At 45.3% G+C, this 26,054-nt stretch overlaps 1 protein-coding gene across 6 annotated transcripts in view; it reads left to right on the forward strand.

The window, feature by feature from the left end:
- The window catches only part of NBR1 (NBR1 autophagy cargo receptor), an 81,830-nt gene that overhangs the window by 37,681 nt on the left and 18,095 nt on the right, over positions 1 to 26,054 (forward strand). For 4 of the 6 annotated variants that reach the window (XM_044300256.1, XM_044300259.1, XM_044300257.1 and 1 more), the window contains 10 exons: positions 3,731 to 3,802; positions 4,037 to 4,251; positions 5,664 to 5,813; positions 5,885 to 6,073; positions 14,360 to 14,519; positions 17,586 to 17,873; positions 17,988 to 18,125; positions 19,187 to 19,262; positions 21,119 to 21,229; positions 22,004 to 22,162. In XM_044300256.1, coding sequence (XP_044156191.1) covers positions 3,731 to 3,802; positions 4,037 to 4,251; positions 5,664 to 5,813; positions 5,885 to 6,073; positions 14,360 to 14,519; positions 17,586 to 17,873; positions 17,988 to 18,125; positions 19,187 to 19,262; positions 21,119 to 21,229; positions 22,004 to 22,162 — 1,558 coding nt within the window. The remainder of the gene's footprint in view (positions 1 to 3,730; positions 3,803 to 4,036; positions 4,252 to 5,663; positions 5,814 to 5,884; positions 6,074 to 14,359; positions 14,520 to 17,585; positions 17,874 to 17,987; positions 18,126 to 19,186; positions 19,263 to 21,118; positions 21,230 to 22,003; positions 22,163 to 26,054) is intronic. The other 2 variants (XM_044300254.1, XM_044300258.1) reach the window with 2 other exon arrangements.

Here is a 26,054-nt window from a genome sequence, read left to right on the forward strand (position 1 = left end):
TCAGGTCCGGTGACTGTGGAGGCCAGGTCATCTGGCGCAGCACCCCATCACTCTCCTTTATGGTCAAATAGCCCTTACACAGCCTGGAGGTGTGTTTGGGGTCATTGTCCTGTTGAAAAATAAATCATGGTCCAACTAAACGCAAACCGGATGGAATAGCATGCCGCTGCAAGATTCTGTGGTAGCCATGCTGTTTCAGTATGCCTTCAATTTTAAAAGAAACCCCAAGAGTGTCACCAACAAAGCACCCCCACACCATCACACCTCCTCCTCCATGCTTCACGGTGGAAACCAGGCATGTAGAGTCCATCCGTTCACCTTTTCTGCGTCGCACAAAGACACTGTGGTTGGAACCAAAGATCTCAAATTTTGATTAATCAGACCAAAGCACAGATTTCCACTGGTCTAATGTCCATTCCTTGTGTTCTTTAGCCCAAACAAGTCTCTTCTGCTTGTTGCCTGTCCTTTAGCAGTGGTTTCCTACCAGATATTCTACCATGAAGGCCTGATTCACACAGTCTCCTCTTAACAGTTGTTCTAGAGATGTGTCTGCTGCTAGAACTCTGTGGCATTTGACCTGGTCTCTAATCTGAGTTGCTGTTAACCTGCGATTTCTGAGGCTGGTGACTCGGATGAACTTATCCTCCGCAGCAGAGGTGACTCTTGGTCTTCCTTTCCTGGGGCGGTCCGCACGTGAGCCAGTTTCTTTGTAGCGCTTGATGGTTTTTGTGACTGCACTTGGGGACACTTTCAAAGTTTTCCCAATTTTTCGGACTGACTAAAGTAAATTCTAACAGTCTATTCAGTAGGACTATCAGCTGTGTATCCACCTGACTTCTCCACAACGCAACTGATGGTCCCAACCCCATTTATAAGGCAAGAAATCCCACTTATTAAACCTGACAGGGCACACCTGTGAAGTGAAAACCATTTCAGGTGACTACCTCTTGAAGCTCAACAAGAGAATGCCAAGAGTGTGCAAAGCAGTAATAAAAGCAAAAGGTGGCTACTTTGAAGAACCTAGAATATGACATATTTTCAGTTGTTTCACACTTTTTTGTTATGTATATAATTCCACATGTGTTAATTCATAGTTTTGATGCCTTCAGTGTGAATGTACAATTTTCATAGTCATGAAAATAAAGAAAACTCTTTGAATGAGAAGGTATGTCCAAATTTTGGTCTGTACTGTACAAATGTCAAGAAGCATTTCTCACGATTAGAGGACTGTATTTTCACAAGAAAGATACGGTTATGCTTCAGGGCATGTTTCTACCCTTCATGCTTAATTAGAAACTGATTTTGGAGTTGACAGGAACCCTTTAAGCACCTTAGATTTGTGTAGATCCTAGTAACGTATTACAATGCTGATCTGTTCTACCATATTCGCATTGCAGTTTATTGATATATCTGTACCTTTTCTATTAGATTTACTTATCTACTTCATGAAAAATTATTTGCCTTCCTGTTTTGCTCCGTTTTTATAATGTCTGTTTTGTTTTTTGCTCGTCTTTGTGTGTATAACCTAAGTGTAGATCTGCCACTTTTTGTATTCTTGGTACCAGCCACCTATAAAATAAGTGGTTTGGGAAGGCAGGTATGTACATTTAACATGGTTAAAACCGTATCCTTAGAGGAGTTTTGCAGTGCCATGATATTGATGACCTATTCTCATAATAATAAGAAAAGCACAGGTGCTGGTGCCAAGATCACCACAACAAGTGAGAAGGGCACCAAGAGGTGCAGTAGACAGAGGATTCCCTCAAATGGTTGTGCCAACCAGGCACAACTCTGGGATGAAACCTATACCAGTTAAAGGAGGCAGCTGCCGGCTCCAAGACGGTAATTGGAAACTTCCGTACATATACTAGAGAGGAGATAAAAAATACAGGTGCACGATTGGCTTGCTCTTCCTTGCCCGGCAAGTGACCCTGCTCCTGTATTTATTTTCTCTTCTCTAGTCTCATGAGGTAATCGGTATCAGACATCAAGGGTCTAACAGCCTGAACACCGACCGATCAGTGGCTTAAAGCAAGTACCGCATCCTCTTAGGTGTTTGCCTGCCCACTGTCTAGAATAGATTGTAGCAGCAGTGCAGTGTAATTGCAGCTGTTCTTCCCATTCATGTAAAGTCAGCTATGACAATTACATGGAACGAGTGGCATTGTATTGATAACTTACGTACAGGCAGCAAGTTGTCCTATGTGTTATTTGTGCCTGTGGTCCTGCTACAGAAGATCGGTACGAAGAGACAATGGCATTTTTCCTTTGCGTTACTTCTGTTTTAGAGATTCCTCTCTGCCCAAGGCTTCATGTTGTATATTTCTTGGGATTGCCCAAGCTAGCATTTTGGAAAGGGACTCACAAAGTGTCTTGTGAGGTCTTTAAAGGGCTTCTGTCACCCCATTAAACCGTTTTTTTTTTTTTTTTTTTTTTTTTTTTTTCTTTACTAATAATCCCTACACTGCGATCTCATCATACATAAGCTAATTAATGATTTTCGTTCAGTAGAATTTGTTAAAAATCGATTTTTGAAATATGTAAATTACCTTGCTACCAGCAAGTAGGGCGGCTACTTGCTGGTAGCAGCCGCATCCTCCGATGGTAATGACGCCCCCTCTGCTTGTTAATTGACAGATCCCGTCCGCTGGCCCTTTCTCTGCTGGCCCTGCCTGTTTTGATTCAATATCTGGCGCCTGCGCCGCGGCCACTTGCTTGGCCGCTCGCTCCTCAATGCGCCTGCGCCGGGTGTAGATGTGACGTCATCGGCGCAGGCGCATTGAGGATGGAGCGGCCGAGCGAGTGGCCGCCTCTCAGTGCGCCTGCGCAGATTGAAGAGGGGTACGGCCGCGGCGCAGGCGCCAGATATTGAATCAAAACAGGCAGGGCCAGCAGAGAAAGGGCCAGCGGACGGGATCTGTCAATCAACAAGCAGAGGGGGCGTCATTACCATCGGAGGATGCGGCTGCTACCAGCAAGTAGCCGCCCTACTTGCTGGTAGCAAGGTAATTTATATATTTCAAAAATCGATTTTTAACAAATTCTACTGAACGAAAATCATTAATTAGCTTATGTATGATGAGATCGCAGTGTAGGGATTATTAGTAAAGAAAAAAAAAAAAAAAAAAAAAAAACGGTTTAATGGGGTGACAGAAGCCCTTTAACATAAGGCTCATTAGATGCCTCCGTTTATAGCTCCTACACCTTTTGGATCTCCGCAGGAGATCCTACCAGGAATAGTTCCAAAAATGTCTAATCAGTGCTGCCAGATCAGTTATCCCATCTCCATGTCTTCTCCATCTCAAGAGCAGTGTATGAAGATGGAGGAGCTCTCTGTGTTGTTCCATGGCATTCTTAGGGTGGTCTGTTTTGGATCCTCTGATTACTAGTGGGTCATTCCTAAAAGTCATTTCCACACTCTTAGCCCCCACATCAACCACCCCTATTTTTTTACCCTCTTTTGTCCTTCACCTCTCCTTCCCTCATGTTGATCATTCCAATTTCAGTGTTCTTGTGTGTTCTCTTTGCCAGTGTCACCTTGGCCCATTCCTCCTAGTCACAGATGTCCTGTTTAACACATTGGCACTTTTGATGATATTCATTACTGATTGCACATGCTGCGCTGAATATTCTATTCCTGTTTCTATTTTCTTTAAATAAAGAATTATAAAAAAAGTCTTATTAAACATATTCGTGTTTATATTATTCTGATTTCATTTCTCCATTGCAGGAACAGCACAGTCCAACCACAGACATTTCGTGTCAGGCTCCCCCAGTCTGGTTCACCAGCTACATGGACAGAGTGAGTATCTCTTAGGTTTTTTTTGTATTTTTTTTGTGTGTGTTAAAACCATTTTCTGAATTATTGTGGTAGATGAATTTCTTTAAGATTAATAAATCCCTGACCACCGACTTAACCACAAGATATTTGATGTATATTATCATCCCTGTGTAGTTTTATGTGAATGAGTGGGTCAAACAAGCACACATAACTAATTATTGCATTTTTGTCTTTCTATTTTCTCTCTTTATATAGTTCAAGGAGCAAATCATACATGAAACCGTAGAGAAGGTGACACAGATAATGAGGGACAGATTTTCCCAGAGCCAGGATTGGATGTCAGATAGCAGTTCCTCCTCCGCACCTATTCAAGAACCGGAAAGGGAAACATCCCTGGGCTCCTTGTATGATTGGCTCTTGGCTTGCAGTAACTGCAAGAAAAGGATCTTGGGCATACGGTATCAGTGCAGGTGGGTTCATCTTCGTACTGGAAACGTAGGATTTCTCTGATGACCAAATATCAATTCATATAATGAGTGCAGTTCTCATGAGGGTTTCTGTAAGACATTTCAGAAATTACTCTTCGGGCTTAGGCTTCATGCTAATGGCTAAAAGACAAAACATGCAATGCGACAACTCACTGCAATATAAAGTACAAAATTGCATAATAATTGCAAGTGCTACACTATAAGTGAGAGATACTTGGCAAATCGTTTTGTACAAAATAATTTGAGCCCGTCTGCCGCACATCAAGGCGATCTCTGTTAGACGGGTTCCTAACACTAAATTCTGCCTGTTAAGTGCCATGACGGCTACCATACACTTCAGGGAGTGTAGGTTCAACATGCTTGCTGGGTCTGCTTTAATAACTGTCATTTTGGGTGCCAAAATGGCCTCCACTATATCCAATGAGTGCAGGTACCAACATGCATGCCGGCACCAAAGACTGCAGTGAGAGTCCACAAACTATCTCACTCCTGGTGCCAAATGGCTTCAATGAGTGAGGGGAAGCAGGCCAGACTATATACTCACACTAATTAAAATCAGCCTATAAGGCAGACAAGGTGGTCATGCTAATGGCTGCAGCAGATGTCCGTCTGGGAGACCTAACACAGCAGCAGCTTGAAATTAGCTGCCGCTATCATGTGGTGCCTGATGAACATTAACAGTGCCTGAACCTATATGTTTGGGCCAGCAGTGCAAGAATGTTACAAGCATATGTATTAATTTTTTTAACATTTCAGCAACTTAGGAGTATTTTTGGGAGTCAGAAAACCTCTTTAAAGGTAGTCTGACAGCAGTTTTGACACTACAGAACTGCAGACAGCAATAAAAACGTACCTTTTGTGGAGCTTTTCTCATCAGGATTGGTGTGAATATGCAGTGTTATTCTCTGCACCTGCAAGTATCCTGGAGGCAGGGCGTCGCTGTGACGTGATCTTGGTAAAGCAGTGAGCTGCTTCACAACACCAACCTCTGCTCTGAGATACTTCTGTCACTTGGAGCAGAGGATGTGAAGCAGCTTACTGCCGAGAGCACTTCGCAGTTTGGGACCACCACCACCAGAGCAGTTGCAGGATCGGTGCCTGATGGAATAAAACTTCAATGAATGTATGTGTTTATGCAGTTCTCCGTGGCCTTTACCTAGCACCATCAGTAGTTTTGCAGTGTACTGCCAGACTCCCTTTAACAACAGCAATCTCGCCATTAACCTGCATAACTTGGTGAAACATGCATATGAATCTCAAAAAGGATAAATGGCTGGCGCCTTTTATATTCAGTAGGAAAATCAACCTGTTTGATAATATTTAGTTCTTGAGAAAATCCATTTAATTTTAAAAATCTAAAATGTTTTTCTTTCTGTCCCTTTTTTTCCTTCTAGCACATGCCCATCATTTGGCATCTGTGAACTGTGTGAGGCTGAAGGCTGTGACCATGACCCCAATCATCTGTTTCTTAAAATGAGAAGGCCAGTGGAGCCATGTTCAGAAGCGCGGCATCCATCACCTCCTTTCTCTGTGGAACAAGTCCGGTAAGAACCTACACAAGGCTTCCCTGATGGTCGTTCCCTGCTTCAATCTAACAGTTTTATATCTGCCACAGGTTCCAGAAGCAAATGCACAAAACATTCCTGAAAGCTGAGAAGCAACGTCTGCGAGCAGAGAAGCGTCAGCGGAAAGCTGAGGTGAAGGAACTGGAGAAACAATTAAAGCTGCATCGTAGAATCCATCGCTGGCATTCCTTAGACTCTTCTCAGCCGCCAACTGACAGCACACACAGCAGTCCTCTTGTGTAAGAGCTTAATGTGTTTACAACTTTCATAGTGTATATAGCTTATACTTTCGTATATATCAAGAAAAATTATTTACAGACATCTGTACTCGCCTTACCCAGTGGTTTTGCACCTGCACTGACAATATTATAGGGAGATCTGATTGCTTTAAGAGCAGAATCTGTAATGTAATTAAGAACACCTAATGTGGGTAGAGGTTTATAGTTCTCATACTTGATTTTGTTGTATTAGAAGGAAATTTTCAACAGTTATTTCAGTGCTAAACTGCTGACTGCACTAGGTAATGGCTGGGGGGAGGGGGACAGCAAAAGCTTTAATTATACTGAGTAGTGTGAATGTGACATTTTATTCTGCCGGATTCTGCTCCTTGCAAGTGACCAAGAGGCACAGCTGTCTGCATTCAGAGGACCTCTCATCTGCTTTGCATGACAGGTTTAGTGCTACAGCTGTCACTCAGAGCGTAGAAGCTGCTCAACGCAGAGACCACTTAAAAGTGAAGTTCTGCCTCCAGGGACTTAAGGAGCAGAATTTGGCAGAATACAATTTCATATTCACACCACTCCTAATAATAAAGCCACCTTAGACTTGCACTATAGCCTATGTCCGGCCTGCACCTCTCCTGAATTAGGCAGACTAAGCCCAAAGGGGCATATCCCTCTGCACAGAGGCCCCCATGGATAACTGCTTCTAACATATTTATGTGACATGTTGAAAGTCTTCTTTATGACTGAAAATGCAGTTTAAGCAATGTATAAAACATAATCTTTTGTTTTTTGCAATTGCCATTTAGGTTGGGGGGGGGGGGGGGGTTTACACAGCGTTGGCGGCAACATCCATTGTGTGACTAAACATTGCTGTGTATCAGTGCAGGCATTTAACTGGGGTCCCTGCTTGACTCACTAGTTGCCAAATCTTCAGAATCTGAGAAAATCCAGCAGCAGTGACAGGTGTCGCGGCCATGATCGATGTGTAGCGTTAGCCATATGCTGGAGGCTTGTTCTTGTCTGATTATACAGGACGGAAGCATTGATATGAGAAAACCAGTTTGTGTGCAGCTTAGTTACTGCTACCTCGTTCAGTCACTAATGTCCCTAGGATGTTTTCAAAATTATCTCAACAATGGCTCCACATAGTTTATTGTATGAAGAATGTGTGGCTTATAAATAATAGATATGCAATATGCAGCAAAACACCTGTGAAACACAACCCCTTTCCATATGCCCTGTACATGCGCACACACACATCTTAGAGGAGGATCCTGTGTGAGCTGCAGTGACCACACGGAGTATGCACTGCATGAATGTAATACACAGACAGATCAGGTCTGCCAGAGCAAGAGCCTCAGCTTGTTGGCACCTCTATTCTTGTTGGAACCTGCGGCTCATAGAGGAAGGTTCAGGAACGGGTTCATATGTTTTAAAGAGGCTCTGTCACCAGGATCAACCCTATTAAAACAGGCATACTGGCTACTAGGGCTCATCATGATGATTAAAGGGAACTTTCTGCTGACCTCACAGAGGATAGCATAAATTAGTGACAGAAATGCTGATTTCAGCGATGTGTGTCACTCATGAGCTAAAAGTAAGTGGTTGCCGAGAACCAGCATAATAATCATTGCAGCCCAGGCCTTGAGAAGAGTCAAATCTCCCTGAGAATAGTCCTGGTTATACATAATCTCCTGCTCTCTCACCCACCTGCTGATGATTGGCAGTTCTCTCCTAGAGAGAAAGGGAGAAAACTAGGTAGAAGACTGTCAGTCATCAGCAGGTGGGCAGGAGAGCAGGAATTCATGAATAACCAGGACTCTTCTCAGGTGGCCGGGACTCTTTTCCAGGCCTAGTCCGCAATGATTGTGATATTGGTTCTCGGCAACCACTTACATTTAACTTATAAATGACAGACCGCTGAAATCAACTCGCCTGTCTCTACTTTATTCTGCTGTTAGTATGGGCAGCATAAAGTTGATGACAGGTTCCCTTTAAAACTTTAACTTCCTTTCACCGCTTTTCAGACGAGCGAGTTGTACACTCCGGACTTGGAGCATGAGTATAAGACAGCTCCCGTACTGAACTTCCAGCACTGCAGGGGTCGTATAGCATTATATTGATTTATGATGCTATGTAACCCTTAGAGGTCTGGAATGTATTGGATAACACTGACATTCATGTATCAGTGGTGGTTTCAGCGCGCTGCACCTGCTCCATATCTTATAGCAAACCAAGCCAGAATGTAGGAAAAACTGCCAAACTATTCCACTCGGCATAGCAGTGAGCTGGCTAGGCTTTTCTCCTTGGCGCGCGCAAGCTGGCTCCCTCCCCTTCCGGTACACAGCTTCAGCTTCCTCCCACCGCTGCAACCCGTAAGTAAGGGAATCCAGCACGCTGGCTGGCAGCCGAACATGGAGATGAATCCTTTGTGCTTTGGTTTGTAACACCCCCTGTGCTTTGCACATGCCCCCTTCACTTGATTGACAGGGCTAGACAGCAGGCTGAGGGCAGAGCTGTGTCCTAGCATGTAAATATCATATACACTATGTACTATAGCTTCACCACACTGAGATCTGCTCAGAAAGCAGCTAATGTACATATTACTGCTTTATTTACCAGAACAATATATGATTATAAAGACACCAGTAATATGTGTTACCTTATAAGCATAGAAAAAACATTCATGTATTGCTATAGTTCAGTGATTAGTTTTGCATGTAGAGACTGCCTCCACCTCCTCAGGACAGGAAACAGGAACCAGAACCGCCTTTTAATAGAGGGATCATCCCCTCTACCTCCAGTTCTGTTTTCTGTCCTAAGGGGCAGGAGGGAATCGCATCCGCTGGAATAAGACTAAGATAGAGCTGCAGGGACCCCTCTCTCCCTACCCCTTTCGTTCTCCTTCCCAGCTCCTGGGGAGGTTTTGGCCTTTCTGGGCTCCTGTGAACCTCTGCGGCCGTGTTCGCATGTTCGGCTGCCGGCCAGTGTGCTGGATTCCCTTACTTCCGGGTTGGGGCGGTGGGAGGAAGCTGAAGCTGCGTACCGGAAGGGGAGGGAGCCAGCTTGCGCGCGCCAAGGAGAAAAGCCCAGCCAGCTTACTGCCTTGCTGAGTGGAGTAGGTTGGCAGTTTTTCCTACATTCTGGCTTGGTTTGCTGTGCGATATGGAGCAGGCTCAGCACGCTGAAACCACCACTGATGCATCGGTACCAGGGTGGGGTAAGAGGGGTTATACCCCAGCATGTTTTTTTTTTTTTTATACTAGTGCTCATGGGGTCATGTTTTGTGCTTAGATGTCTAAGGAGTCTTCCAGGAAGACCTCCAGAGCAAAAGAAAGGGGGGGTGCTGTGTGTAAAAAGAAGCAAGTTAATGGAGGAGGAAGATCCATATTTAATTGGCATCATTAAGCAGATGATCCGTGAAGAGGTCAGAGAGTCTGTTAGCGGTTTAATTAAAAGCCGCCCCAGTACTGCTGCACCTAAGGATTCCCCCTCCAGTGACAGTGATATACTTTCTGGTTTGGAAGAAGAAGGAGAATGGGTGTCATCAGATGAGTCTTCTGAGGACGAGGCTGTAGGGAAACCACTGTTTCATGTTGAGAACACTAACTCCCTAGTCAGGGCGGTTAGATCTACCATGGGGTTGGATGATCAGAAGCCACAGAAATCGGCAAGAAAAGAAAGGTGTTTGATATGCATAAAAATATTTAAGCGGTGATTGCCAGAGAGTGGAAAAAAAACCTGATAGGAAGTTTTTTGTTCCTTCTTCTGTGAAGCGGAAGTATCCGGAGAATAATGTTTTTTTTAGAAAGCTAATACATATTACTGGTTTCTTTATAATAATATATTGTGTCTGTGAATAAACAAGTAATAGGTTTTAGCAACTCCCCACACTATTCTCAATATAATAAAGCCTTTTTATTATTATATGGCTATATATTAATTATTATAGTATATCCTTTTAATATGGTTTTAAATAAAAGAGAAAAAAATAACAGAAAGAATACATATCTCCCCTAGGATTTGAACCAGGGATCTCTACATGCATGGTAGACCACTATACCACCAAGCTATAACATTACCACATATAGAAACATGTTTTTTCCTTTAAGCCAACACACATAACTGGTGTCCGTATAATCATATATCATGCTTGTGTATAAAGCAGTAATATGTACATTAGCTTTCTGAGCAGATCTCAGTGTAGTGAAGCTATAGTACATAGTGTATATGATATTTACATGCTACGAAACGGCTCTGCCCTCAGTCTGCTGTCTAGCCCTGTCATTCAAGGGAAAGGAGGAGTGTTCAGAGCTCAGGGGGTCTTACAAAGCAGTGCTCAAACAATTTAGCCCCACCTCCTGGTGCTCCAATTGTTCTTTCTCGCCCATTTTCCTTGGGGGACACAGAAGACCTTGGTTATAGCTCATCTCCCTAGGAGGCGTGACACTAAGTGAAAACTGTTAAGCCCCTCCTCCACAGCTATACCCTCAGCCTGGAGAAAGAGACTGCCAGTTTTTGCTTAGTGTCCAAGGAGGCAAGACACACTGTTTTTTAGTTTTTAGTTTTTGATTTTTACTTTTCTTTTTCTTCCAGACCATCAGGGACAACAGAGACGCACTAGACCTCTCTGTTTCTTCCGGGGTTGAGCTGCGCCAGTGCCGGTCATCCGCACTGCTGCCTCCCCCACAGAAGGCAAGGTGGACCAGGGCAGCCCAGCTCCCCTGCATCCCGCCAGCGCAAGGGTCGCCCGTACGCCAAGTCCCTCTTCCACCGTCCTGCCACTACGGTGCCAGTAGCTGAAGGGGCGACCCTGCTGGAACGGACCGAGGGTGAAGACGGCTGATGGTGAGAGAGAGGCTTCTCGAGCCCTACGTCCCCCCCACCACCACCACCCCGGTCTCCTGCGTGACTGACCCCCATACTGGTAGCCTATCTGAGCTGGGTGGCCATGCTGGACCTAGGCTGGTCCCTGGGGAGCCGCAGGGCGGCCCCTCCATAGTTCATTGCAGCTGGCTGCCTCACCGATTGCTGCAGATTTAAATTCAGCCACACTACTACCTGGTCAGGTTCCCCTTTCCGGAGGGGGCACTTACCGATGCGCTGCTCAGGACCTGCTGCCCGCTCCTGACAGCGTGGACAATCCTGGGTGCCGCAAAAATTTGCCCAGGCTTCGCGGCCTGCTGGGCTGGACCATCCGGTGCTCCTTCCCGGGCCCCTGACTCTTCCGGGCCGCAGGGTGGGCACCCGCAGCCGGCATTAGATTTGCGAGCTATCCTCCATCTAGGCCCAGCCGACCATCGGTCTATTCTGGTCGGCCGGACGCTTCAAATTTTGGCCCAGACATCGCGGCCTGCTGGGGCGCACCTCCTCTCGGGCCACTGATTCTTCCGGCCCGCGGGGTGGGAACCAGCGGCCGGCATTGGACTTCACGCTGTGCTCCAGCAGGCCCCCGCTGACCGTTGGTGCATTCCGGCCGGCCGGGCGCTGCATAGTTTGTTACAGGCTTCGCGGCCTGTTGGCCGCGATTCTGGCGCTCTATCCGGGTCCCCGGCTCTTCTGGCCCGCAGGGTGGGCACCTGCGGCCGGTATGCGCATGCGCCGCTCCGGCCGGTACTTTATATACTGTGCGGCCCCGGTCAGCCGGGCGCCGCTAAAATTTAGGTCCCGGCTTCTCGGCCTACTAGGCCGCAAAATTCCGGCCTCTGTTGGAGGGGGCTAGAACTTCTCCAGGCGCGAATTCTTCCCGCCTGGAGGTTCCCCCGACACCCCAGGGGATCGCAGCGCCGCCCCCCAGGCCGGATGCTTGTTAACGCTTTGGGTACTGGCCGGCTCCTAATGGGACTGTACGGCTGGGGCCCCTTTTTTCTTGCCTCTCAGAGAGCCTGTGCCCCTGTATGGTGGCCCACCTTTCTGCCTCAGGGAGGCTGTAATATTAATAAAACAAAAAAACAAAATTGTTTTAAATAAATGCACTTGTTGCTGCGCAGGGCGCGGCAGCCTCATCTTTTAGTACTGCTGTCTGTATGCATGCCCCTCTTCCATGGGCGGCATGTCACGCGGCGCTGGCCAGGGCATGTTCCCCCTCCTAGGCAATCCTTGCCCTCTCCCGGGATACGGCTCTGGCCAAGTGTGTGCAGCTTTTTCTGGCCAGAGTTCGTCACCCACCCCAGTTCTGGTGGCTGCAAGTGCATGACCCTCCTTCCTAGGCGGAATACTGCATTATCCCTGGCTGCAGCCTGGCCTTGTGCATGACCCCCTTCTCTAGGCGGACTGCTGCACTCTCACCAGATGTGGTGCTGGCCATGTGCACGACCCCCTTCCACAGGCGGAACGTTGCACTCACTGGATACGCTGCCGGCCATGTGCATGACCCCCTTGCGGGCAGAGTGCTTGCACTCTCACTGGTTCCGTTGCCGACCATATGCATGATGTTTTGTCCTGGCATCTGGCGGTTTCTGGGCGGACCCTTTGGTTCCTTTCTGTCTGTCCTTCTGCTCCCCCACTCCAGGTGGATATGGGACAACGTTGCTCGGGGGCCGATGGGACCAGTTTTGCCGACCGTTCTGCCCGTGTTACTGGTCTGCGCCTGATCACATTGGGTTTTCCCCCGCTTGCCCAGGCGACTCTAGCGGGCTAGCTGGTGTTCGCTCCTGGCCGTGTTTCGTCCAGGATCTGGGGTTCTGTGGGAAGCTGGGCGTTCCCCCACTATGCCTTTCTCTTTCCATGGTTCTGTCTTTCTCCAGTCTGGCCTGGGCCTGGGACTGGGACTCTGTTGCTTGAAGTGTCAAGTGTCGGCGCTGTCCTTCCTCCTTCAGCGTTTCCCGGCCCTCTGGGCCTATCAAGACCTTCTTCAGTGGAGCGGCTCTTGGGTTCCTTTTGTACTGCCCTCCGGTACCGCCCTGGGAACTACATACTGTGCTCTTGGCGCTCCAATCTTTTCCTTGGAGCCGTTACAGAAGTTCTCTTGTGTTTCCGTAGCCATCGTGTCTCTAACGGGTGCCTGAGTGGCGGCCCTTCTTGTTCCGAGCCTTCTGTCTTTCCCCAGGACAGGGCTGTTCTTCATCCCGTCTCTTCCTTCCTTCTGAAGGTGGTATCTCCCTTCATCTCAACGAGGCTGTTGTCCTCCCCTCCCCAACTCAGGGAACGGACGCTTCACCGATTTGGACGTTGTTTGGGCCTTGCAGCTTTTACTTGGAGGTCTCCGACTCTTGTCGACGTTCAGTCTCTTGTGTTTCCAGGAGGTCCGCGCAAATGGTTGACGGCCTCCAGGGTGGCTTTCCTCCACTTTCTCGAAGTGGCTATTGCTGTGGTTACCGCACCAAGGGAAGGGTTCTGCCTTTGGTGTCACCGTTCATTTCGCCAGAGCGGTCGGTGCCTCCTGGGCCGGAGGCATACTCGGGCTTCGGCGGATGCTGCCTTGGGCCGCCTGGTCTGCAGGCGGTGGTTTCTTGATGCCTTTGGGTGCTTCGTCTTGGTGCTGTGGTCCCTCCCCTCTTGGACTGCTATTGAACGTCCCAAGGTCTTCTGTGTCCCCCAAAGAAAATGGGCGAGAAAACGCTCTTTCCTTGGGGGACACAGCACCCACCCATTCTTATTTTTCTCTGCACAGTTTCCGAGTTTGTTTTACCCGTTGGGTAGTTGGCTTGTTGGTTCCACTTTTGGACTTTGCCTTTTTCTCACTGCTTGGACACGCAACTGTCAGTCTCTCTCTCCAGGCTGAGGGTATAGCTGTGGAGGAGGGGCTTAACAGTTTTTACTTAGTGTCACGCCTCCTAGGGAGATGAGCTATACCCAAGGTCTTCTGTGTCCCCCAAGGAAAGAGCGAGAAAGAGATTTTACTGGTAAGTTATACAAAAATCTTGTTTTTGCATATGGATACAAACACAGATATATCTGCATCTGTTTAGCATACAGACAAAAGAAAGGTATAGTTTTAATCAGCATTAGGACCCCTACCAGGCAGTATGTCTCATTAAATAGGGTTGATCCTGGTAACATAGCCTCTTTTAAAGGGCATGCAGAAAACTGTTGTCCAGGTGAAGACGGCTTTATTACAATGTAACCTCAGAAGATCTCCATTAATCATCCAGTAGTACGTCCAAATCAGCCATTCTGACTCCGGTTTCTAGAGTCTTCTGATTGCTGATGAGAGTAGAAGGACACTATTCTTTATCTTTTACTGTTCTGTTAATTGTCGTTAAAAAAATAATAATTTATGTGGAGACTGTGGTATATTTATGCATGAAAACTCATCTCTAATGTCCATCTCTCTGTTTCATCTCCCTCTGCTCTTTGTAGAATTCCTATAGAGCCATGCTCCCAGTTCATCCCCACATTCAGCGCTGTGTTTGTGGACGAGAACTTACCTGATGGTACCCACCTACAGCCTGGAACCAAGTTCATCAAACACTGGAGGATGAAGAATACAGGAAATGTTAAATGGAACCTCGACACTAAGGTAAAACATCTGCTTTACCTTTTCTGGAAATAATCAGTCACCATTACTCATCCCCTAAAGTTATAACTTGTTGGGAATTGTGGACACATATTTTTTTGTCTAACTCTAGGGACACTTTAAAGGGGTATTCCAGTTTTTTTTGTTTTTTTTTACTTATTTGCCTATATATAATTGGAGATCACATAATATTCTAATATACGTGTATTTAAAATTAAATCAGGCAGTTGCCCCTTTATGCAGTAGAATGGTATAGCCCATGTATCAGTAATTTCTGGGATAAGTAAACATGACTAGTGTTGAAATAATGATCTTTACAGACATGATGAGATACTGTCACGGGTAATAGGGAGGGGATAACACCAAATGGCACACAGAAGGAATAGACCGGAGTCTAGGCCTCAAAGCTAAGGGAAGAGGGATGGTGACCTAGAAATCCCTAGACCTCTCCCTGATTCCTGTCAGTATGAGTAGACCCTGAAGGTGGAAATACTCATACACCGGAACCTAGGCCCTGAAGACCCTGGAAGGCCCTAGGAAAGGTGGCAGGGAATGAGACTACTGGTTCCTCCCCAGATGAAGGAACCAGTGTCTCCCTGAGGCCTAGACAACAACACACACAAGCGAACAACAAAATACAAGACAAAACGCACTTAGCTTAAAGCAGAATGGAGGAGCAGGAGATCCAAAGGAACAACACACCAGCTCAACCAACTCCAGCAGGAAATATCAACCGCAAGGTAAGCAGTGTGAGTCAGAACTAAATAGCCTCAGTAATGACCATCAGCTGCACCAGACAAGAGGTGTGGTCATTACCAAACACTGAAAGGAGAAAACAGAGAGACTGTCAGATACCCTCACGTGCCGCCAGTCTCCCTCAATCTTCTCATCTCTGTCATGGGAGGGACCATGACAGATACTGCTTCAGATAGTAATACTGTATATACTGCTTCCCAATACACTACTATTCACCTGGGAAGTTAACTGAAAGCCAGGTCATATGATACTTGTGAGGGTCACATAACGGCTGGCATGACTGACGCCATGTTTAGCCCTATCCAGCCCTCCTGTGGATGCAGTTTACAGGACTAAAATGGAACGTACTGTAGAGGCTATTGTATGGATATAATAAAGGTCTGCAAGCTAAATTTGAAATAGATGTTTAGAAAACTGTCCTGTTTAAAAAAAATGTAATCATTAAAACCTGAATACTTCTTTAAATGTACGTGTACACATGGACTGAGCTAGAATGACCTAATGCAGGGACTGTTTTACCTTTGGACTCCTGTTTTGTACTGTCATATGACCAAGAACTGCACTTGCTAACCTTGATTTGCAGATACTTGTTTCATGTATGCTGTCATATATAGTATTGCAGCCAGTCTGTTGAAAAAACTTTCAGTGTAGCGGAGGAAGAGGTGGTTTCTTTATGTATTTTATAGTTTTAATTTTAACATGATAGAATCAAAGGAAGAAAATGAGAAGAAAGGAAGAGCAGGGATTTTTTTTTCATTTTTTTTGTACATTTTATTACTTTAAATATCTGAATATTTGATGAAAATAGTACTGACTAACAAAATACTTGTTCTTCAGAGTTATAAAGTCAAACATTTTACTTTGAAAAGCCACTGTCTTAGTGAACCATGCTCACAGATGAGCAGCTTTTCAGTTTCCTTGCAGACTCTTCAGCAGAGCAATGGCTACTATTTGCAGCAGCCTGAGGCTTGTCAATAGTCTTGATTGTTGTAGTGAATTCAGTTGCCCAAGCAAGGGTTTCCTTTTAAAATCGTATATTGAGCAATTCTTACTTATGCAGTGGCCTATTAGGTTCTCTTTAAATTTCCTATCACCTTGAAATTACAATATAATTTGCAGGCAGCATTGTTATAGAGCAGGAGGAGCTGATCAGAATGAATGGGGGTATGATACAGGCGTCTAATGTAGCTTGGGGGTCTTATTTGAGGTCTAAGAAGGAATGGGGGTATGATACAGAGGTCTAATGGAGCTTTGGGGTCTGATATGAGGTCTAAGAAGGAATGGGGGTCTGATACAGAGGTCTAATGGAGCTTGGGGTTCTGATCTGAGGGCTGGTGCTTCCAGTGCATCTTATAGTCCGAAGCATATGGTATTTTAAAGATAACCTGTCACCGTGAACTGCAGTACAATCTGCAGGCAGCATGTTATAGAGCAGGAGGAGTTCTGTAATGTATACGTTTAAATCTCTTTCTAAGCTTACTTTGGTGGTCTTATGAGTTGACTGACACAGTCTTCCCTGTGTAAGTGTGTATACATAGATAGTTGTCACTGATAGGACCACCCACTTGGGTAACTGAGCTCAGAAAAAGTAGAGCTTTAAATGTATAAAGTTCCATACATTCCTTTTTAGACCTCACTTACTCCTCAGATCAGACCCCCAAGATCCATTGGACCTCAGATCAGATCTCCATCAGACCTCTGTATCCTACCCCCATTCCTTCTTAGAACAACAGACTCCCATTCCTTCTCAGGCCTTAGGTCAGACCCCCATTCCTCTACAGATCAGACCCTTATTCCTCCTCAGATCTCAGATCAGATCCCCAAGCTCCATTAAACAAAATAAAAATAAATAAACTTGCCTCTCCTGCTCCGGACACTCACCGCTCCCTGGTCTTCTGACAGCCTGGCGCTTTACTGTGACTTTACGTCACACAGCGTCAGGTCATAGTTTGCGCCTACGTGCACTACATCGTGACACTGTACACAGTCAGGGAATGTGCAGTGCAGCACCCCAGACGACTGATTAGTACAGCCAGTGCAGTACTACGCTCACCGCTCCACACGCCTCCTGCGTGCTAATGACTGCTTCCTTAATGGAAGCGGTCACTAGCATTTACACTATAAGACACTGCCATTTTCCCCCACTTGAGGGGAAAAATGCATCTTATAGTCTGAAAAATACAATTCTATAGTTTCTATACTGGATTTTACATAAAAGATACCTATGTGATAAAACAGTATTCTTCATGTCAGTGTGTAAACATTATAAAGCTAAATCTAACAATCTCTAATAATTTAATTTGTTTTGTGCAGCTAAAGTTCATGTGGGGAAATCTGACTTTATCGTCTTCTTCTCGGAAAGAGGCTCCAGTTCCCTCTTTGCTTCCCGGTCAGATGGGCGTCCTGTCTGTAGAATTCGTGGCTCCGGCCCTGGAGGGAACTTACACCTCTCACTGGCGCTTGGCACATAAAGGGGAGCAATTTGGACCTCGCATTTGGTGCAGTATCATTGTGGACTCCCTTCCTTGTACTGAGAATTTGGAGGATGTGGAAAAAGAGATGTCTTCCATTAAGATAAGCAGCCAGATGGACAAGGAGGAGGCAAGTGTCAGGCAGCAGCCCACAGCCTTGTAGGGGATTTAGCGCTTTATTAGACTTAAGCTCTGCTCTGGCTTTTCTGATCCATGGCTATAACTTTGTATATTATTTTGTAAGGTGCAGGAAGGCTGCAGTGCTCATGTTACACAGCAGGTTGGAGGAGGCACAGATAAAGAGATGTTGTCCAGTCACCTGAGGAGCGCACACAGTGACCAGGAGGTGTACATCCCATCTGTAGATCTCCTCACTGCCCAAGTAAGGATGTCACTGCTATGGACCCACTGCATAAGATGGGTCTGACACTGCCTGCCATTCTTATACTGAACAAAACCATTGTGTAGACACCGGGAATCCTGTCGATTTATATATGGTGTTCACCGGCTCTAATGGGTCTGTACAGAAGTGGTACACAGGCAGGCTTGCCCCTGCATGGATGATATTACAGATCTGAAATGTTTGAGGCACGATTTTTTATTTTTATTTTTTATACTTTTCAACGGGTTAGTGCACTAAACATCAGAAGAAAACTACATTAATAGGCATTGCATGTACACATTGGTTGGGCACATGTAAAAGCCAAATGCATAGTATAGCCATAAAATTACACCCTGCTAGTGAGTAATAAGTGTGTGCTGCAGAATAGTGTAAGTGCTGTCCACTGCCACTGCTGATCAAACAGTGTAAAAGTCCTTCTAGTTATCTGTAATCTGAAGAAGTGACCGCCTTTCAGCGCTTTCCACACATTCTAAATGGGTAAACTGTTACGTACTGTAGCTTTTCCCTCTTGCACTGCTATTCCTATGTAAGTGTCACAGTAGTTCTGGTATTATTTTCATAATCTAGGGATCCTTAAGCTGGCCATTGGATAACCACTATCCCACCTGAGCCCCCTGTACACAAGCACTCTTGGCTTGGCCAAGCTTGCGTGTGTTCTACATGGGGAGAGTGGCGTAAGCCGGTGTCAGACACCTGTGGCAGTAGGTTACCAGCTTTGAGAATTGGTCACGTTGAACTCTGGAGAGTTGAGAGGACCCCATGCACATTAGATGGTCGGCCTGACCCGGCGACTTCAGCATACATTAATCTAATGTGGTCAACTTAACATAAGCAGCACAGTATTTCCCAGATAAAGAGTTCCAAAGTGCAGATTATCCTCACAAGAACTCTTGAACTTGAAGGCAGGACCTGCAATCTTTGAGAGCCTTGAAGCATTTCTAGTGTTCATTCTCCAGTGTCGCAGGACAGAATCTACTGTTTGGAGATGTCTCTGTGTGATGTATTACTCTTATTTCATGTTACTCTATCTCCATATTTAGGACTTGCTGTCATTTGAGTTATTGGATATAAACATCGTACAAGAACTGGAACGTGTTCCTCACAATACTCCAGTTGGTGAGTTCTTCCACCAAAAGTGATGGAAAAGACCGATATATTATTAGGGGCATTTGTATCACGGCACGATCTTGTAGGTCAGGATCATGCTGTTGATCAATGCTGCATGGTATTTATTTGATTTCTTTTTCCAACCTTTAGGGTATGTTCACATCTAGAGGTTATGCTGCGGATTTGACAAATCCACAACGTTTTAAAGTACCAGGAAAGTGAATGTTTTGAGAAATCGCATCTACAGACTGCGAAAAATAAATCCACAGTGTAAATTGACCTGTGGTGCAGATTTTTACATTTGCAGCATTTCCGTTTGTGCAGCAGATATCCATCCCAGATAGGCCATACACATACTGCAGATAGTAACAAATTTAGGGAAAATGTCAAAGCCTGTCAGGGAAAATAGTGTCTTTGATATCTACAAGTCATATTCCTGTATGCCAAGAGGAGTGATTGCCCTAAAAAAGTTCCCCCATTTATTTAGTGGGGTGTCTAGATTATCCCTGTATGACCTAATACAGCCTAGGTTTTATGCAGCCTATTAGGTTTATCTGGGGACTTGTAATAAATATTAGGGATCGACCGATTATCGGATTTACCGATATTATCGGCCGATATTCAGGATTTTGAACGTTATCGGTATCGGCATTTATTTTGCCGATATTCCGATAACGTCCTGGGAACACAGATCGCGCTGCTGACAGCGCTCTCCGTGTTCCCTCAGCAGCAGCACAGGGGAGAAGGAGCAGTGTCTCCTCCCCCTGTGCTGCTGCTGCCGCTCCAGCCAATGGGAGGACAGGGGACAAGAGGAGGGGAGGAGCTATGGCCACTGCGCCACCAATGAAGCTTAATCTCACATTAATTCATATACAGGAGGCGGGAGCTGCAGGATCACATAGCCGGCTCCCGACCTCTATGAGCTGTAGCTGCGATCTGCGGTAGTTAACTCCTCAGGTGCCGCGGATCGCAGCTACAGCTCATAGAGGTCGGGAGCCGGCTATGTGATTCTGCAGCCAGCTCCCGCCTCCTGTATATGAATAAATTAGAGATTAAGCTTCATTGGTGGCGCAGTGCGCCCCCCCAAGCCCCCCGATATCAGACATTGGTGGCGCAGTGCGCCCCCCCTCCCCCCCCAATATTAGGCATTGGTGGCGCAGTGCGCCTCCCCCCAAGCCCCCCCAGTATTAAGCATTGGTGGCGCAGTGCGCCCCCCCTCCCCCCAGTATTAAGCAGTGGTGCGCCCCCCCCACCCCAGTCGCAGTGCGCCCCCCACAGGATTCCCTCTCCCCTGCTCCTCCGATCGGAGCCCCAGCAGTGTAATGCTGGGGCTCCGATCGGTTACCATGGCAGCCAGGACGCTATTGAAGCCCTGGCTGTCATGGTAAGCTCCATGCTGCTGTGTGCACAAAGCACACAGCAGCAGGGACAGTGTGAGCTCCTATTCACCCTGATAGATCTCTATCAGGGTGAATAGGACAAGGGTTCTAGTCCCTAAGGGGGCTAAAAGTTAGTTTAAAAAAAAAAAAAAGTAATAAAAATAAAAACACCAAAATATTAAATATAAATGAAAAAGAAAGATTTACAAAAAAAATAAAAATACACATTAACAATAAACATTAATTTTCAGCAGATTTGTGGGAATTTTTTATTTTTTTTCAAAAATGAAAATTCCCAGAATATCGGTATAAATTATCGGCTATCGGCCTGAAAGTTCACAAATTATCGGTATCGGTATCGGCCCTAAAAAATCAATATCGGTCGATCCCTAATAAATATGTACAGCAACTGTACAATATGTAGACAGACAACTCATTGAACAGTGGAACCTAAAATTGAGCATCAAATGACATCTTTCTTTGTAGATATGACCCCATGTATGTCTCCTCTGCCACATGATGGCCCCTTAATTGAGAAGCCTGGTCTTGGCCAAATTAAAGAAGAGAGTGATGGGGCTGGATGTAAGATCAGGGCTGGTGAGTTTCTATTAATCTGTGGTTATATATTACGAGAGTGTTTTAACATTGGGAAGAAACTAATGCAAAAGGCTATGTACACCTTTGGGGGCAATTTTTTGGGTTTTTATTAAAAATATGGCATCCTTTTTTCTGTACAGAGCTGAGATGCTCTAGTAGCACCCTTTTGGATTTTCTGTCTCCTTATCTCTGCTCTCTGACCTTATAAACACTCATTATAGCTCAGTTCTATCTTACTGATAAAAATGTGGCTTAAATGTGTTTAAGACCTCTTAGTAAATTAGAGATGAGGGTTATCAGATGACCGTCACAAAATCAGAATTTGGGGGGTACTATGTCCTGGCCAGTACTCTCTGCTCTGCACTGATGAGGGGCAATCACCCCAAAACAGCTGTCTGCAGATGAGGTGCTGGCTTATTTAATATCTGAGTTATGTCTCGAGGCCTATCTAAAAGTTCAAACATTGACTTATAGGATAGCTACCTTACATCTGGTGGCATTAGAGACAGAACTTGCGAAGAGCTCATTTGCATCCCTTTCTTCCCCAAATGTATAGCCTATAAGTTTCCTCACGCCAATTAAGCTGCTCTCTTAACAAGGAGAGAGAGTTTCCCCCAAACACTAGGAAAAGTATGGACTGTGTTCTCCAGGAGTGGGTATCAAAACTCTTCTACACATGGAGAGTGTTGGCCTAAGGTCCCATGGATAAGGGCATTGTTGATGGCTCCCACTGGGCACTTAGCTGTACTCATATCGCCCAATTTTTAAAAATAGGTAAAAGAGCCAACGAGGATATGGAGGGCCCAAGCACTCAAGAGGAAGCTGAAGAGGATATTAGTGGGACTCAGTTCGTTTGTGAAACTGTTATGAGGAGTCTGACTTTAGACGCCGCTCCAGACTACAATCCACCTCAAAAGAAGTCCTCTCTTCACAGTGAGTAACAGGGTTTATATAAATCTGATGCATACTATTTATTGGTGACTAGAATTTTAGCACCGTATGGTCAAATTATTGTCATTCTATATCTTTATACTAAACTCCAGATTTTCTGCATAGGTATAGAGTTAAAGGGAACCTGTTACCAAGAAAATGCAGTGTAAGGGCTCATTCACAAGATCGTATGAATAAGTCCACATCCGTTCCGCAATTGTGTGCGTAACGGGTGCGGACACATTCATTTCAATGGGGCCGCAAAAGATGCGGACAGCACACCGCGTGCTCTCTGAATCCATAGTTCCGTTCCGCTGCACCGCAAAAAAATATAGAGCCGGTCCTATTCTTGTCCGCAATTCCGGATTTTTCTATGATAGCTGCAGCAATTTGCTGATCCACAAAACACTACAGTCGTGTGAATGTGCACTAATACGCAGGCAGCATGTTAGAGCAGGAGGAGCTGAGCAGATTGCTATATAGTTTTGTAGGAAAATATTCAGTAAAATTAGCAATTTATTCATATAAATTCCTGCACATTCTGAGCTTTGAAGTCAAGGAGGTGGTCCTATCAGTGACTGACAGCCTTCCGTCTATGACTGTGTATACAGAGAGAGCTGTCAACCACCTCCATGACTTCAAAACCCAGAATGCGAAGGAATGTATGAATAAAATACAAGCCATACTGAATCTTTTCCCACACAGCTAGTCCCACTGAAGTGAATGAGAACAGTGCTGCAGTTTACAAGCATCATCCACTGCACAATGGATGGTGCTGTATGGAGCTACTTAATTTTTTTTTTTTTTTGCGGGGGTGTGGGTGTATTTATGTTTTATACTGAGGTTAGACCATCAGTAGTAAAGGAGTGGTCAATCCTTTTAAGGCCATACGTAGGGTTTCTCCTGACTTTTCACAAGGTAAAATCCACAGTGTCAAAATCTTGCAGATTTGCCACAGATTTCAACTTTTGAATTGCAAAGGGTGAAATCCGTGGTGGATATCTGCATCATAAATTAACATGCCATGGATCTGTACCACTGTTGAGGTTATGTGCCCATTCTATTGTGGCAATATTTTAAAAAATCTTATCCACTTCACTGCTACTGTAAACTGTAGGGATTTAATACGCTGGGTCTCTTCAGAGAGACCCAGCGTATTAAAGTGAATTGCCGGCATCGCCACTGGCTGCAGGGGGATGCTGGTAAAAATCTGAAAGCTTTCAGGTTTTTCACTGTTTATATGCTGTGATCACACTTGATCACGGAATCTAAAGGCTTTAATGTCAGTGATTGGCATTTTTGCCAGTAGCTGTCATTAGCTGCACGCGAGAGCGGATGCCATGTTTTTTTTTTAAATTCTTTTTATTGAGCATAAAAATACACAAGTCATATAAAGTACACACAACGGTATGCACTATACAGACATCATAAACATAGTCCGTACATATCCAGTTGGTCAGTCATATCACCATAGACACCATGCAATATGTATAATTATGATTACAGACAGAGCGTTCAGATAAAGACAGAAGCTTACAGTAGTCTTGATGCATCAGCTAGAGCATTAGAAAGATCCTGTCTAGAATACATTGATTGCGGTGAGGAGCACCATCTTTCCCATACTTTATTAAATTTTGAGGTGCACCCCCTATTTTTATACACAATATTTTCATACGGAATAACAGCATTTACTAAATCCTTCCACTGATGCAATGTAGGACTTCTCTCCCCCATCCACCGAATCGCTACAGCTTTCCGTGCTAAAAATAAAGTTTCCCTCAAAAATATTCTCTCAAAATGTCCCCACACCTCCTCATCCAAAATCCCAAAGAGACATACTTTGGGACCCAAAGGTACAGGACGTCCCAAAATAATAGTCAAAAAGTCAGTGATCTTCGTCCAAAACCTTTGAACGTGTGAGCACGACCATATCAGATGCCAAAAATCAGCACCGTCCAAGTCACACCTATGACAGCGCGAATGAGGAAGTACTCCCATTTTGCATAGACGTAGAGGAGATAAATACCCCTGGTGTATTATACATAACTGTATGAACCTATTATTAATGGCCGGAGATACCAACACAGGGGATTCTAATAAATCTTCAATATCCTCATCTGCGAGGTCAGGTATCAAAGTTTGCCACCTTGGTATGATCTGCAATGGGGCTAGTTTACACTTAGCATTCAGCAGGTGAGTGTATAACCCTGAAATAAATCCTTTGGGGCCCTGGGATCGAATCACCCCTATCATAGGAAATTTAGCTATCTGGATCTGTGACGCACCAAAATGTGTCTGTAAAGCATGTCTTATCTGTAGGAACTTATGGAATGAACTCCTAGGTAAATCATGTTTACTACATAATGTGTCATAGGTACAAAAATTACCACCCTCATACACATCCCCCAACAGTCGCACATTGTGGGATTTCCAGAACTGAATTCCGGGAAGTGATGTCAAAGACGGGAACATGGGGTTATCCCAAAGAGGGACTTCTGGTATATTATCCGAATAGTTATGAAGGGATTTACATGCTTTCCACACCTGAACTCCTAGTCTATGGATTGGCAGTAGTTGTCTAGGAAACAGGCTCGGCTTCTCCAGAACAGGCCACAGTGACTTAATATTCAGAAACTCAGCTAAAAGGTACTCCGATCTGGGCGATTGGACATCTATATGTAACCAGGCTCTCAGATATCGTAGCTGACCTGCCAGATAATATAGATATAAATCCGGCAAAGACATACCCCCACATCCCCTCTGTCGGCACAACGTATCTACTGATAGTTTATGTCTGTTAGACCCCCATTAAAAAGGTGCCATCATAGACTTGTACTGGAGAAAAACCTTTTTTGGAATAATAAATGGTGCATGCTCCATAACATACAAAAGCTTGGGCAGAACCACCAACTTGATCAAATTGATGCGGCCAGCCACTGACAGTGGCAGAGCACCCCAAACCCTAAACTTTTCCTTACAGAACTCCAGCAAAGGTTCAATGTTGGAGACATGGAAGGATCTCGCATCCTTCGAGATAGTGATCCCCAAATACTTGAAGCTGGTCACTATAGGTAGATCACCATTAAGAACCTGTTCACACTCCATGTCATACAATGGGAAAAGAATAGACTTAGACCAGTTAATTAGGAGGCCTGAGAAGCGACTAAACCCGTCAATCAGCGCTACCGCTCTAGGGAGAGTGATTTCGACATCAGACATGAAGAGTACCATGTCGTCTGCGTACAAGCCTACCCTGTCCTCCCCCCTACCCAGACTCACCCCCTTAAATACTGCATCCCCTCTAATGCGTATAGCCAGAGGTTCTATGGCCAATGCGAATAGCAGAGGGGAGAGTGGGCAGCCCTGCCGCGTGCCTCTACCTAGTTGAAAGCTACTGGAGGATAATCCATTCACTAAAATATTGGACTTCGGCTCTTTATATAATATGGAAATCCATTTAACGAAATTAGGGCCAAACCCAAATTGCTCCAAAGTGGTAAGAAGATATGGCCACTCAATAGAATCAAAGGCCTTGGCCGCATCAAGTGAGGCCATCGCCCACCTCTGGTGTTTAGCTAAACCTACCTGCGTGATCACCTGTACCCTTCGAATATTATCCGATGTGGATCTCCCAGGCATAAATCCCGACTGATCTGGATGAATCAATGGAGTAACCACTCCACTGAACCTTGATGCCAAAATCTTTGCTAAAATTTTATAATCCAGATTCAGCAGGGAGATCGGCCTGTAAGAGCCACATTCCACCGGATCTTTCCCGGGTTTCAACAAGATAACTATAGATGCCTCATAAAGGGAAGATGGCAACCGCCCCTGGCTAAAGGATTCAATGAACATGTGCAGCAGATGTTGAGACATAGAAGCAGCATACTTGGAG

The sequence above is a fragment of the Bufo gargarizans genome, chromosome 6 (assembly GCF_014858855.1).
Source record: "Bufo gargarizans isolate SCDJY-AF-19 chromosome 6, ASM1485885v1, whole genome shotgun sequence".
NCBI classification, from domain to species: domain Eukaryota; kingdom Metazoa; phylum Chordata; class Amphibia; order Anura; family Bufonidae; genus Bufo; species Bufo gargarizans.